Source organism: Lates calcarifer, linkage group LG1, assembly GCF_001640805.2.
Source record: "Lates calcarifer isolate ASB-BC8 linkage group LG1, TLL_Latcal_v3, whole genome shotgun sequence".
Taxonomy (NCBI): Eukaryota; Metazoa; Chordata; class Actinopteri; family Centropomidae; genus Lates; species Lates calcarifer.
In genome coordinates, this window is record NC_066833.1 from 22,078,034 (window position 1) to 22,093,780 (window position 15,747).

General features: G+C 40.9%; 1 protein-coding gene across 5 annotated transcripts in view; it reads left to right on the forward strand.

Moving 5' to 3' along the window:
• dachd (dachshund d) overlaps positions 1-15,747 on the forward strand; it is a 90,707-nt gene that overhangs the window by 68,041 nt on the left and 6,919 nt on the right. For 3 of the 5 annotated variants that reach the window (XM_051072313.1, XM_051072303.1, XM_051072294.1), the window contains exons 7-9: positions 12,373-12,518; positions 14,608-14,755; positions 15,404-15,547. In XM_051072313.1, the coding sequence (XP_050928270.1) occupies positions 12,373-12,518; positions 14,608-14,755; positions 15,404-15,547 (438 nt within the window). Of the gene's footprint in view, positions 1-12,372; positions 12,519-14,607; positions 14,756-15,403; positions 15,563-15,747 lie in introns of all 5 variants that reach the window. The other 2 variants (XM_018702757.2, XM_051072289.1) reach the window with 1 other exon arrangement.

The following is a 15,747-nucleotide window of genomic DNA, read 5'->3' on the forward strand; positions in this document are numbered from 1 at the left end:
TCACCACTGTTTGCTCAGTTGTGACACGAAACCCACATTTGGTTAATGTGTCACCAAAGGCAGAGCTGCTTTCAGAGTCCATTGTTTGTCAGAGTCCATAAAAGTTTAATCAACTAAGATAGAAGATTTTTTTTGTACCAACTGCAACAGAGGGAAAAAAAAAGAAACTGTTGATCCATCAGAAAATAGTCTCCATGCCGAGAGTAATTTTTCACCAAAAGAAACCTTTTATAAAATCTTATAAGGTCTTGAATATTGATAATTCAGTTTGAGAAATGCTAAGTCTTTGACAGGATTAACAGTCTCCCTATTTTTTATTCTTGCTTCCAGTTTATTTCAGTTGTATGACTGTAACAGTACTAAAGTAGCTAGTCAAACCCTCTAAAATGAAACTCTTCAGTTTAATGTGAAACAAGATGTCTATACAGTCTAAAAATGTGTCTATGCTTTACGTTTAGAGCATACAGTTTGTCAGCCCTGTATTATAAATGCTCTGATGACATTTAGTTTGACATCTTCTTACAGTAAGAATCTATAGATAGTTGTTTTTAACAGTGTTCTGCTTGGCACCTGCATTTCTTAAAAGGCTCCCATCACTCTCAGCAAAGTTTCACTCAGAACTTTATGTTCCCATGCACCCATGACCTCTGCTGTAACAGGACACTGTTCACTGCAGTTACAGTAAACAGATGTGGACAGCCCAAAATATTCTTACAGTAACAAAAAGGGGGAAAGAATACAGTAAGTACAAGAGCCACTAATTATACTGCTCAGTCTCCCAAGCTCTCTAAGTAATTACAAAACATTAAACAGTGCTGCTTCTGATTGTTAGCACCCAAAATAGGTTTCTTCTAATCTGATTTGGTGCAGATTTTGAATCATTACATTTTGCATCACATCAGAATTTTACAGTTTTTTAAATTAATTAATTATAATCCATTTTTGATTTTTACACAAATATGGGAAATAATGGGTCCTCACATGGAATATGCTATTTCTTATCATCCCCACTAACCCTAGTCTGGAGGGAAGAATATTCAAAATGTTAAACGTCAATCACATTGTCCAGAGTAAATGTTTTTATTATTAATTGCCGGGCTTATTTAATTATAGTTTTGCTGGGCATAAAAAAAGAAAAGGAAAATGAAAGAAACAGATAGAAATCTACTAAGCGTGGCGGATTAAATACAAAATGAAGCAAATAATAGATTTTAGTATTCTCTGTTGGTTTTAGCAGAGCTGTGCTGTGCTGTACTGGGTGATACAGGGTGGGGTGAGGCTGATAATGATATTAAAACCACTATGGAAATCATTGGGCTGTATGTTCCCTGTTGGCAAGGCTGACGTGAAGATCAGTGTTAGACCTTCACTCACAGGGTGTGAAGCAGTGAATAGTAATAATTAGCAGGATCATGAGCTGAATTTATGGGTCACAAACTGTCTAACTGTCTGTGTGCGCGCGAGTGTGTGTAAGTGGGTTTAAGAGTGTCTGTGTGTGGGGGGAAAAAAAACCCAACAATTTAGACAAACAAACAGAGAGAACGAAGAAGGTTTAATCATGTATCCACAGACTATATCAACTGAATGTTTCCTCAGTAACAGAGATCTTACATCTTAACTGAAGTGCCTCCTCTATACTCAGATAATCAACACAAATGGACTGTAATTTCTTCGCAATATTAGAGGAGAAAGCAAATGACCAGGCAATCCACACCAATTCCAGATAGTTGACCCACACACATCTACTCGCAAATACACACTGTATTATCTTCGAGATTGTCAATTCCTAATATGTCACTGGACTTGATTAGGATTCTGAGCTCTCCAGTGTGTGCACCAGAGGTCTCAGGCTGTGGAAAACATTTTTATAAAATAACCCATTAATGCAGAGGAGTGCAACTAAATTAGTTACCAATTTGCTGAGCATGAATTAATGAAGAGAGCTTCTCCCGGCTCCCACAGTTGTAATTTTCATAATAACCCCAGACCTTTATTTGGCAGGTTGTTTAGTTTTTTCGTTTGAAGGTTTTCATTAGTCTAATGAGGACTGTGCAAGGGCGAGCAGTCAGCACAATTTACATGAGGAAGCTATCATAATAAATGAGGCAATTTGAATAACATGCACAGGTTTATGCAGCGAGATAAGAGAGATTGTAGCAGCCAGATTCAGAGGTAACCAATACATTAGAACCAACTAATAACCAAAGTAATTCCAATAAAAGCTTTAAGTGAAGGGAATAAAATTAATGATAGATATATTGAACTGTAATGATATGATACATGATGCATTAGATTAATAAAATAAATGTGTTCCATTGTTAAAGAGGGGAGAGGCCTCACCATCCGAAGCTTTGTTTATGGTGAGCTTTTTAATTAGGCTTGTTCATCGCATCAGTTTGTTTAGATAAATGAGATAACATTCCAATGGTTTAATGATATCTCTCCACTTGTTTGATCTTTATGATCCTGGCAGAGCATTAAATTAATCTCTTGCAATGCACTCTTAGAAGAGAGCACAGTAGACGCAGAGGAAGGATGCAGTGCCCCGGCTCATATGGAGGCGATTTAAATAGCCAGACACCTCAGAGACAGCCACTATAATGTCACATCACTCATATCCTATGAACATGTCTCATCTTTTTCATGTCATCTCTGGTGATGAAGGACAAAGGCTGTTTGTTGTCGTCTAAAGAAGACCATTTCCAAAGTTGTGTCACCCAGTGCAAAGTAACCAGATGGTAGTTTTTTTGGGTGGGGGTAGGGGGGGTGGGGTGCTGTTGTTTGAACTTGATTATTTTTTGTCCAAATTTTGCCTGAGAAAAAAGGGAGATTAGATGATGTGTGAGAAAAAAGGCTAGTAGAAAGCTAAGTGTTATCTCACATGTGACTAATTGAATTGCTTCAAACAGAAAGTCTGTGGCGATAGCTTCCGACAAGCCTCTGTCTCGTGAAACAGCAGGTAGCTGACAAACAAGGGGAAATTTGAAAGGTACGGAAGCCTTTGGCTGTAAACTCACTTTGGACATCAAACACTTGACATCATTTTATTTCCTTGGGGAAAAGGTGTTTGAAACACAAGCCATATGCATGTACGTTGAAGTGTAAGAGTTTCTTTAAATACCATGTGGCGGCTTAAGCATTTTGCCAACAACAAATTTCACCACTTTACCTCAGCTTTCCCACTGCAGTTAAGCATGCCACATCTCTTTTACGCTGAGCTAAAACGCCTGACAGGAGATTCAGAGGCAACTACAGTATGTAAACTGATTCTGTAAACCATATTTTAAAAGCGGGTGAATCACTGGTAATATGATATTGGCACTTCCCTGATAAATGTTATATATCCTTGTTGACACAACAGGAGATGCACTCATAATGTCCTCCCAAGCACAAATGGAAGCTTGTGGTGTATTATGTCACCTAGAGGTGCATCCTTTCATACCTGCTATCAACTGTGCAATCGCTGATGCATCGACCACAATGGACAAAGCCGATTTGCCACGCCTTTTCTTTGTCAGGATGCTGCCTAGATGTCCAGTTGATGTGCTTAGGGCTGGTGCACTATGCGTCGTCTGCAGTCCCAGTTTTAAGTCTGAATGATGAAGTGCAGCAGGTAGACACAGTGTCACAGTCTATTACCATGCAGCTGCTTTGGGCAAGGGCCCTTGGATGGCTTTTGGGCTCATGTAGAGAGAGGGGATATAGTTTGAAAAAAAGATGAAAAAGACAAAAAAGTGATTTTTAGCCTTTGTAGTCTTTGTTCTGTTCCTTCTGTGCATAAGCATTTGCAATGATAAAAGGGAAGATAGGGGACTTTGGGTCAGGTAAAAGTTTCTGCATCAGTTTTGTGCTCTTTTTGCGGTGTAAATATTTCACTGACATTGATGGTATCTCCATACAGTATCATTAAAAGTTCGGTATGTTCTGTGTAAGCTCCTTCTCTTCATCTTTCTGACTTTAATGCATAGTGTTTTGTTCAGTCCTCCCGATGTCCTTGGCGTTGCAAGCTTCAAACACATGCTGACTACCTGACTTTCCCTAAGTCAGGAGGCAAGATCATTAGCCATCACAACCCTGAAATGTGACTTGGCAGACAATAATGCTTTATGATCAAACAACTTGTCAGTGCGTCCTGTTGAAATGAAAGAGTGCAAAAAAATAATTCAATAGAGGATCAATCAAATTTCCCCGGCCCATGTGAGCGAGATTGCTGATGGTGCAGAGAGGGGCTATTCCTCGAGGACATGGGAGTTCATTTGGATATTTGTTCTCCCCCTCATGAATGTTCCATTGCGTGACACCATCTCCTGCTAATCACATTTCACTGAAAAGGGGGGATGCTTTTAGGGACGTTGAAAAGAGAGAGGTTCTTTTTAATCTTTGAAATGCCTCAAAAGTGACAGAATGCTTTCTCCTGCCAAGACGTGAGCCTCGGATGGGGAGATAAATATGCTGTGGTCAGCTAAGTGTATCTAGTGAGCAGAGAGGCAAATTTAATAATGCATTATCATTCACTGGCGAAGGTGAAATCTCCCTGTCCATCAGAAGGCTGAGGCCTGTTTCATGTTACCCTTCACTGCAAATGAACAAGTGCTTTACTCAGCCATACCAGAGATGCACAGTAGGCACCAGTGCTCTGCTATATATGCTGCACTGGACTGTCAGGAAACAGGTCTGTAATCAAAGCAATCATCTGTTGGTCTTGACTGGAGACATTAGTGATCACAGTCCTTATTCGTGATAAAACTGTTTTGAACAATAACCTTCTTTTTTTTTTGTTTTTTCTCCCTGAGAACACAAGGTGCGCTTTACATATCTGAGCATCTGCTATTATGCAGATTATGGGAACACATTTTCCCCGAATGCCCTTGGACAGCAGCATTTAACAATTATGAAGATTATGTACAATGCAGAAAATTTGTGATTCAAAACAATTCATATCTTAGCAGTGGCAACTGTTGCAGACAGATAAGGTTGACCCTGAGTGTGTATTTCTGTACTTTTGGAGACATTCTGTGGGGTTGTTTGTATAATTTAATATTTACATGTAAACAGTAATTAAGTGATGCTACCGACATGCCAGGGCCAGGCTCTGCCAAGGTAAACACCAGCCCTGGTAGTTTGCCACAGTCCATCATGTTTACAGACTTGCAGAGCCGAGTGCTGTTTGTGTGCTCTTCCTTGGCAAAGCCCATAAAACACAACCAATTGGATGCCGAGTGTTGAACACAGTCACTCTTATCGTCTGGCAGTCTGCTCGCTGACTTGAGGACATTGTGAGTCAAACCTTTAAATTTTCACTCTGCGATAATTACGCTGCTATACTTGAGCTTTTATATCCTTTCACTGAGAAAGTAAATCATTCCTAATAAAGAGAGGAAGAATAGGGGGCGGAGGGAAAAGTGCTTGAGGACTAATTCTCTTCACTCCCTCCCTCTCTGCTCTCTATTCTGCTTTTTGAAAGCCTTTCTCTGAGTATTCCAGTCACCTTGACTTTGCAGCTGCAGCCTTATAGTCTGTTGCTTATCCTGCCTAACCCCAGCTTGTCAATTAGGTGTTTAAAAATTAATCTCTTTAACTGGAAATACCATGCCAGCTTTCTTCCGTCTGTAAATGAAGTGTTATTAATTCACACAGCGCAAAGCCAGTGTTATGAATAATGTTATCAAAACAGATTTCCACACGTTTAACACGTTCGCTCCTATTAAAACCCCTTAAGTATTTTTATAACTGTGAAACCAGGACTACTAATGGATTTGCATCCATTTTTGAGCGTCTACACCAGGCAGCCACGGAGCAAGTGCTCCTAAGCCAGGCCTTTTAAAGTTTACATTTCCCATTTCCTCTTTTGTTCTCTCATCTTCATTTAAAAGCAGCTCAGTATATCCAGTCTGGATTAGCGCCAGCCATCGTCAACGCTCGTTCGGCAGTAACAGAACGGCAGTGCCTCTCCCTGTAGGATTGCAATGCCAGGCAATGACACCAATGTGTCTCCCTGTCCCCTCCCCTCCCAAACCCAGCGAAGCTCTGATCTAACAGCAGGCTATCTGGCCAACCACACCAAGCTAATACTTGTTCCATTAAAACCTAGTGATTACGGGGGATTTCCTCTCTGTTTGTTTGTTTGAATGCTTAATTATCAATATGTAATTGGCGTGTGTATTGTGATGTTGGGTGCATATTCGGTGGCATATTTTACTGGAATGCACATTGCTATCGGGTAGAAACAGGACTCCCCAGTCACTGTCTAAGTTAAGCTGCATGAGAAGTTGCTTTAATGAATTAATAAATGCTAAACAAAGGAGAACTAAACAAAGAGTGAGAAATAAATGGCTTGATGATTAGTGGGTCAGAGAGATTAGTGGGGTATACAGTACCAATGATCCCCTTCTGAAATGGGAATGATTCAGGCAAAATACCCAATCAATACTGTAGGCCAATTTAATCTCTGGGATTCTTCTGTCAATAAATGGACCTGGTCAACTGAAGTCAATATGCAAAGACAATCTAAACACCCTCAAAGTGCCTCACTATAATGTCCTTCTCCAAGTATTATCTTCTTGACAGTTTAGGCTCATAGTCAATAGGTGAATTACAAAAATCTATTCAAGTGTGCCTGGCTGTCATTTTCTGTTTAGAGCACAACAAGTATTATTTACCCTCCAACCGGAGCCTTACCCTCCTGGTTTATCTAAAAACTGAGGTCATGGATTTAGCGCTGTGATCTCTAACCTTTAACCACCTTGCCTCGTTCTGTTTCGACCACTCTAGCTGTGATCGTCTCTCTACAAAATGCCATTTTGTCTCCACCACTGTTCGCTTTAAGAGCTCATTTGAAGGTGTGCGCTGGCAGAAACAAAAGTCCTGTGTGCTTTTATGCAGTCATCACAGTCAGCCAAGCCTGTAATCCTCAGAGGTCCGATAATGACATAGCCCCTGCATTTATTACATGGAGGAGAGGAGAGAGGGAAAACGCTGACTTTGAACAAATGAACACTCTGACCTTTATGCAATAAATATGACATGGGCCGCATAAAAAGACAAGATATCTTCCTCCTGAATGGAAGTCAACATGGATTCTGCTCCCTTGCCTCTTGCTCTCTCTGTTTCCATTTCTCTTTCTCTCTCTCTCTCTTTCTCTTACAGTTTTTTTCTCCCCCTCTTTTTCCAGCTAACTGTTAAACAAATGATGAAATCTATTTTAATTGTTTGCACCATAACATTGTAATCTGTGCTCCAAAAGCACAATTTGTAGCTCATCATTTTCTCTGCTATTGGTAATGCTATACATAACGTACATTGCAGGATATTACAGACAGTCGTCTGGCAGCATTTTAATCTTAAGGCATGATTAGATTCTTACATTTTATCATTAGCACATTGTTTTAAAGCGATGAAAATACTCTTTGTCCATGTCAGGAAAAGACTGTTTTTAACAGAGAGCATCAACCTTTCACTGTGTCTTTTGTGATCTCAGCGTGATCCCAATTGAGCATCGCGATTGTCTTCTTTTGTCACCTCAGACCCCCTCTCTGACAGTAAAGGATTTATGGTTATTTCCTCCATGCAGCCTGTCCATCTGTGGCTCTATCTTCATATGGCCTTGAGAATACGATTCAATTTATTAAGGCAAAGCAATGGACTCATTACTTTAAAAAGGTGGCAAGAGAGAGAGAGTGAGAGAGAGGGAGAAGTGACACACTGAATTGGTTATTAATGGAAAGGCACAGCCATAGGGCAGTTGAAATTTAATGATATCCTACAAGAAAATATGAGGGTGTCACTCTCCAAAAAGTCATGCTAAATGTCAACATTTTAAGGTCCCGGCGCTAATTTTATGCCTGTGCACAGTAATGTTTTGGAGAGCATTTAGGAAACACGGCCCAGTGGCCAGCCTGATTATCCCGCTCACCTTCTCTCCTCTCTCCAAATGGGTTTGTGCAGCAAGCGATTTCATCTCTAAGTGAAGGGAACATTAGGGAGGGGAGAAAGAGAGAGCGATAGAGGAAAACACGCGGTTTGATTTTCATGCTGTGATAAGAGAGTGGGAGCCAAATGTTACCTGTTAATCTAGCCCAAACCGACCGGGGCTCTTGACTTTGTCCCCCAGCAGGGATGGGGCAAACACTCATTTTCCTCTCTCCGTGATGAAAAGGAAATTAGCTTAAATGTGATGAGGGCACATTAGCGTGTGTGCCGTGCATGTGTGTAATGGGTGTGTATGTGTTTGAAGGTTTTTGTTTGCATACATCTTTCCTCTCTCATCACAGTGTATACATTACATACACATATGCACAACATATGCAAGTGATAGTCAGTCTAAAGGAATTCGTCTTGTGTGGATCATCACACACATCCTCACAGTATGTCCAGCAGGTTTTTCCTTAGTTTGGGAAAAGTCAGTCCTTACCCCACGTACTTTGATGTATACTGTCATGTACAATTTTGCTGTCCAGGTATCATGAATAATTTCAACCTTTGTTAACACTTCTTTCACAGCTAAAGAGTAAAGAGATTATCATTTAAAAACAAGAGATATGAAATAATATGTACAGTTATTAAAATAAACCCATGACATACTGTACTGCCCGTTTAAAACTACCAGAAAGTTAAAGCTGAATTTATTTTGCCTGAAAGACCCTTCAGAGTACAGACATCATTTGCAAGATAAGCCCAGCTCATGTTTTTTTAAAGTGCTCAAATTGCATGCAACTACTTTTTTTGCCCAGCTCTGCATCACTGCATTTGTACCAGAAGACAGATATTTCCCTTGACAAGATTTTCCAAATCCAGCACTTTAAGTGCAGGTGGAATAATGCTGTGTTTGCTGCTAATGGCTGTCCGAGAGGTCATAACTACTCCATTTGAAGGAGGCTGGTTTCTCCGCAGCCCTGGCAGGTCAAATCAAATGTAATTGTGCAGCGAAAAGCAGTGCCTTGCTTTGTGTTGGCTGTGCTGACAACCTCCAGGTTTAGCATTCAGTTCTCCTGCTGGGAGGAACACAGGTTTGCAAGGACAAAGGCTTCACCTGTCAATATATCACACTGACTGGCCAGCCAAATGTACCTCTGCTCTCCCTCTCTCTTTCCCTCTCTCTCCTATCTCTCTTCCCTCTCTGTCAGTCTTTCATTCTCTACACACCCATTCTATTCCAGCATCCTCTTCCTCAGACTGTGCCTCACCTATCTATCCATCCATCTTCTGTCTTCAGCCATCTATCTCTCATCCCTGGCATCCTTCTCGTCCTCTTTCTCCCTCTCTCTTTTTGTGTGTGTCGTTCTGTATCTTCCTCTCCTCCTGCTCGCACTGCCTTCGTGTGAGGACTCTGCTGAAATGTCCTGAGGGACCCAGTTTCAAACACAGGAACCAGAAACATATGGCACATTTTCAACTCCCAAGGTCAATTACAGCTATTTATCCAGAGATTGCAGCTAAATTTCCCAAGGTTTCTTCTAGATTTACCACAGATTGCAATGTGTGTCTGTCATATTTTAAATCAGGCCAGTTTCCTCTTGCTTTTCTCCACTCCCCACGACTTTCCATCAAATATTTCAAAGGCTTTCAAGTGGGTTTTAGACATGTTTTATCTCTAGTTATCATGTGCCCCATCTTTTTTGCCTCAGCTTTGCTAGGTCCAAGTGCCGCTTGCAACACAAATCTAATAACATGTAAATTGGAGATAAGCCCAGATCCCTCCAAGTGATATTTTTTACATTCATAGTTTGTCAAGTCAATTCCTGGGCCCCTGTTTTAGCAGCACAACACATGAGGAGTGAGAAAATTAACTGGATAGGTGATTCATCATTGCTAGCACACTGTCAAGGACTCCCTCTGCAGCTATTGAGAGCAGGGTGGAGGAGGAGGACGGAGAGAGGAGGGGGGCGTTGTTTTAAATTATGGCATTTCATTCAGAATGCATTGTATTTACAGCGTCCCATTTTTATTTGTGGCTCCTATTATCCGCCGAAACAGTTGTGCATGAAATGTTATTTGTGACAGGGGTGACCTGCGAGTGTTTTTCCACACAGTATTTCATAGTCAGGGCCTTAACTGTACCTTTACCGTACGGTAAGCACAAGAGGCTGTCACAGCTGCTGTTGGCAGCCTTGCTAGTGGAGAAATATCACCTGGAAACAGAGTACTCCATTCCACCGGCCCCCATCACTCCAACGCCTGTCGCTGTAATTAAGTTGAAGTCAATGATTCTGGAGCGATGGTGAGAAATAAACATGCAAACACATGCCAGCATTTGCAGCCAGGCACTGGGAAAATAGAGGAGGGGGGGGGTCGTATTGGCTGGGCGATAACATTAGAAGCACAGAAACTACAGATCTAGATCATGTTCGCCTGAATTTACATTTGAGTTTCATTAAGCCAGCTTTGATTATATTGATTGAATTAGCTACTTATTAGCTTCCCTTTCCCTTTTTTTTTTTTTTTTTTTTTTTTTTTTTGAAAATGCCGCTATTTATGCATAGCTCCTGGTGGAAATGTTATCTGACAAGAGGTGCTGTACGGTAGTTGGAGTCTGTCGAACAAAACACGCTGTTTGCTTTTCCCAGAGCATGACAGGTTGTTTCCCCCGCAACAAAGCCATCAAATATTCTGTGTGATCCAACATTGTGTTGGAGGGGAGGCCTGCTGAGTGGGAAGCCGGAGTTTGTTAAAGCAATGATTTATGATTAATGCCAACACTAAATAAGGGACAAAGTGCCTACAGTACAAATCAATTACAAAGCTACAACAGCAGACCTTTCCCCGAGGTCTACTAACGTCTCTAGTTGTTATGGTGATTTTATTGGAGGTGGGTGATGCATGCATATAATGCATGCAATACATCTATATCAACCAGAGCTGGAGCCAACTGTAATGCTTTTGATCTTTGATTAGTTATTTTATTGAGATAAAATGGGACTTTCATGTTATGCCACTGTATAAGGAGAGTGCATTTTATATCTCCACCCAGACGCCCACCTCAAAATGCAGACAGGACTGCACCAAACAAAACAAATTACCACAGGAGTGGCTTCTTAAAAGTAGGCAATTCATTATTTTTATGAAGTCAAATTATAAACAAATTTTAATCCATTAGGCAACCATCCATTCTAATTAATCAACAGGAGTGAACTCCATCTGAAAAAGGAGAAAGGTTGTTTACTCTCTCCACGGACCAGCGGTGCATATTTCACCATCTTCCCCTCTCAGAGAGAGGAAAAAAAAAAAAAAAAAAAAAAAAAAAACGTTCTCCAAATTACAAACCTAAACTGTGAATCCTAACACTCGACTTTTGGCGCAGAGATGTTTCCAGGGCATTTGCAGATGCTTGAAATAATCTCCAATGTTTTTGCTCAATCTGCTCTGAGGATGGGTGAAATAAATACTTTAAACTAATTAATGTAAGACCAGCTGTTCCCAGCACTTGGCTGGCGTTGGTGAATATTGATGGGAGGGAGAGGCAGGGCTGTTCAGCTCCACTCGCTGTTTGTACAAGATTCAGCCTGCCACATAAACAGATATGAATACTGGATGAGAGCAGAGAGGTGCTGTGCACAACACAGCCAGGGTTCCACATTACAAATAAAACTTTTCCCCCTTTCATTAAATTAACAATTAAACAGCTGATGGTGCAGACTTCCTGTGGAGACCTTTTTAGACTGGATGTGTTTAATAAACTGTCTCCCTGCAAGATGGTAGCACTTACAAATTGTTGGCGTGATAAAAGCTCACCGGACAAAAACATGTGTCAGATCTGATGGGGCAACAAACGGCAGTGTCTGACATACTGTTTTAGTTTGACCAGGCTTTATCTATGTCTGCTGGTTTGCCTCCCGATTTCTCCCCCTCCCTCCTCTGCTCCTCTTTCCTCCTCTGAGGCCCGGTGAAGAGGCTGGACAGCAGATGGCAGGGCCCTACCCCTCTGCCGGTGATGAATGGAGAATGATGTCATCTTAGGTTTGACAGGCACCCGTGCGTGCATACACAAAGGAAGCCTGAGCCTCTGGGGTCGAGCTGCAGGCCTGCTTCTGATTTTGGAGTCCACATGACATGTCTTACATGAGGGAAGCTGGATTTATGTCCTGGTTCATACTGTTTAACCCCACACTCAAGCCTTGAGAAGAAGCAATACAAAAGAATTTCCAAAGGGCTAGTGCACTATATAGTATTTCTAAGAAAGGGGGGAACTGGGGTTGGCAGCTAGAGATCAATACAGACCCAGTCTTTGCTACTGGTCAATTCAAGTAATGGTCAGTATGTGTCAGCATGGCCAAAAAATGCTCACATATACTTAGCTTGTGTTCTGCTTACACAAATAATAGTGTGTTTTTTTCTGAATGATTAATCAATTATCAATGCTGCTATTTTTCTTTGCAGAGGACAACCCATTGTGCACCCCAACAGCAAGAGATAGCTACGAGAGGTTGTCGTTGGCTGGACAGGCTCTACCACCTGGCTTCCCCTCACCATTTCTCTTCCCAGATGGCTTATCATCAATAGAGACTCTCCTCACCAACATACAGGTATTGTCAACTCACTTGATATGTGTCCTCATGACAAGACAGAGTTAACTTATTTTGACACAACTTCCTTAAAAACACACTGCTAGGAGCGGTAACTTCATCATCTTCTGACAGTTTATACAGTAGAACAGCTTTACACTGCACCTTCAACCTTATGTAGCCAGGCCTTAATGTTGTCAACCTCAAGGAGGTCTGGATTCACGTACATTGAATGTTTAAAGCTTCCCATCAACAGTCGATATTGGTTTCCTTTGACAGTAATGGTGAACTTTTCATTAATGTATCTATCACTGTGATCTTTTCATTCTTGAATTCTATTCACTGAACAAGACTGTGAGATTCAGTGGGGTTGAAAGCTCTGGAGATAGCTAGAAAGATAGTCTTGATTTAAAATTTCTTAACCAAGTAGTTCTAGTTAAACTAAACCACACCATCACTACAGATGTAGCAGAGCCAAAAATGCTCATATGGGTCATTTTGAAATCCAGACATTTTGACTGTTGAGAAGTCTATTTTGTCATCAGTGCATGAGGACTAAATCCATAAGAAAATACCCTATAGAGATCCTATGTGTAGCCAAAGAGAAAAACTAAGGAGGCGTCTTTACAGCCAGTTGAAGCTTAATGACTCAGTCTGGCAATTAAATATATCGCTGCCATAGCTCCTCTGCAGTTTTAGGCTTTCTATTCTAAATTATTAGTTAAAGTCATTGTCATGATGGACACACTAATAAGAGCTCAAATCTACATACCTTAACAATACCCATCTACTCAGGCTGCCATTTAGGCTTCAGCTCAAACACCCTCAGTCAGAAAGATGAATGTATTTGCCTTCTGTCTGAGTGTAATGATGTGTGTACACTGCTGCCCTTCTCATTGCACTTGTACCGTTGGCATCAGAGTCCTGCTTCTCCTTTGGCTCCGCGTGGTAATTAGAAAGCCACAAGTAAACCCGTCGCAAGCTCCCACCACTCCACTAAGTCATTTTTGATAATGATCTTCACGTTGAATATTTATATACAAATCAACAAAATGAAACCAAGCAGAAAATTAAGATAAAGCAACTTAGAATAAATTGGGGTCAGAAGAATCAACAATTAGTAAGATATAGCCCAGTGCATTTGATATAATTGCGTGTGAATGGGGAGTAATTGTGATGAAAATGGCCACGGTACTGTATAACTTACACTTCAGAACACAGTGTCTCTCACTTTAGGACTGTCAGGAGTATATTTGGAATGGCAGTAATGTAATTGATACATGATGAGATACTTGTCATTCATATTATTCATTCCTGCTGTGCTCTGTGAGGAGCCTGAAAACGTGCCACAGAGACGCATACTGTGTTTTTATACCAATCCACTTACAGTTGTCAGCTGTGGAGTTGAAAGAGAGCAATATGAAACATAAAAATGTAAGGAGTTGCAACGGAGTGTGAAGAAACTGACCTCGCCCATATAAACCTTTTACTCTCTACTGAACAGACTAGAGCTTTTGTCCAAAGGTTACCTCTCAAGTTTTAATTTGAAGGTGCTGAACTGTGTTTCCTGTTTCTTCCTTGGATTTTATCATCCACATCTCCCAATCAAACAAACTTATTTTAGCTTTGGTTCCAGCTCCAGCATCTTGAGTGCACCTTCACTTGTATTTCATAGCTTTGACCAAAAGGGGTCAGACATATCCAGCACTCTCACATTGTTGCTGACTTTATCCATTCTTTAAAAAAATATATTATTACAGAATCTGTGATTGATCCGTGTTCATGTTACTAGATCTTGTGCGAGCCGTGGAGCAGCTAAAAGATAACAACATTCTCACAGATAAAAGGACCAGCAAAGGTGGTAATACGCCTGAAAGGAATCATGTAGCAGCAGTCAGCTTTTGGCCCTCTGTTCTGCTTCACTACCGTGGGCAGTACAAAGAGCCGCTGTGACATACTTTTAGTGTGGTTTGCTGTCACTTCATCTTGAAGCCCTTAAATAGCCCACATCACTCTCTCTTTCCCTACTCCCCACTCTCCCATTTTCCGTATGTCTCTTTGTATATATATTTATGCATGTGTGTGTATATGTGTGTGCGTGCGTGCGCAGGGCCTGCTCAAAGTGGCAATTGACAACGCGCGGGCTCAGGAGAAGCAGGTGCAGCTGGAGAAGACAGAGCTGAAGATGGAGCTGTTCAGAGAGAGGGAGCTCAGGGAGACTCTGGAGAAGCAGCTCGCCATGGAGCAGAAGAACAGAGGTACTGCCTGACAACTACCTGGCACTGAATTCTCCCTTTCAGCCATGCGTGTGTGTGGGCATGTGTAAATGTGTGTATTTTTGTAGTAGTTGAGACTTCACAGGCCTGTGCACATGTAGATGTGATAGTGCTTGTATCCACATACACAGTTTTGCATGTTAAATGTTTCTTACTGAAACACTGACATAAGTCACTGTGCATTTCTTTGGTTACACAAACAGTATTCTGTTTAGTACCAGTTTTCTCGCTAATAGTCAGTTAACGTAATTGGAAATACACATTAACTTAGAGAAATTCACTCCCAGTCTCATGTTAAATGCATCAGCTTCATATGCTAACTGTGTCGTTTATGTTTAATGAGAGAAATTCATGAAAAATATCCCAATAAATTTTTCAATTTGCTTTAATTCCCTCTAGCAGTTTGCTAAGCCGCAGTCAGTATTTGCTAAGATTTCCTTTTAAGGAAGATCTTTATATAATATAAAATATTTAGGTTTAATTGATTTGGCTTTTTCTTTAACAGTATGTCTTTTTAATGAGGTGATTACCATCATTTTCTGCTAGAATTTGATATCTACAATAATCAGATTTTGGTCAAAATACGTCCCTGAGCTCATTTATTGTAACTGTGGTCTTTCCCCATCTTAGCAATCATTCAGAAACGTCTCAAGAAGGAGAAGAAGGCCAAGAGGAAACTCCAAGAAGCTCTGGAGTATGAATCCAAGAGGAGAGAGCAGGCTGAGCAGACTCTGAAGCAGCCCTCACCCTCTGACAGCATGCGTTCACTCAACGGTCAGACGCTCCACAGTGAGACACTATTACTATGCATTTCCCTGCCAAGTCTTTCAGACAGTTAGTGAGTTTTGAGGCAACAAATGGGGAGACAAAAGCAAACGTTCAAAATGTTAGATGTGATTTTTCAGGAGATAAATGTTACCTGTTATATCTAGATACCTCAGACAACTTGATCCTCAACAGAATTGTTTTATAAA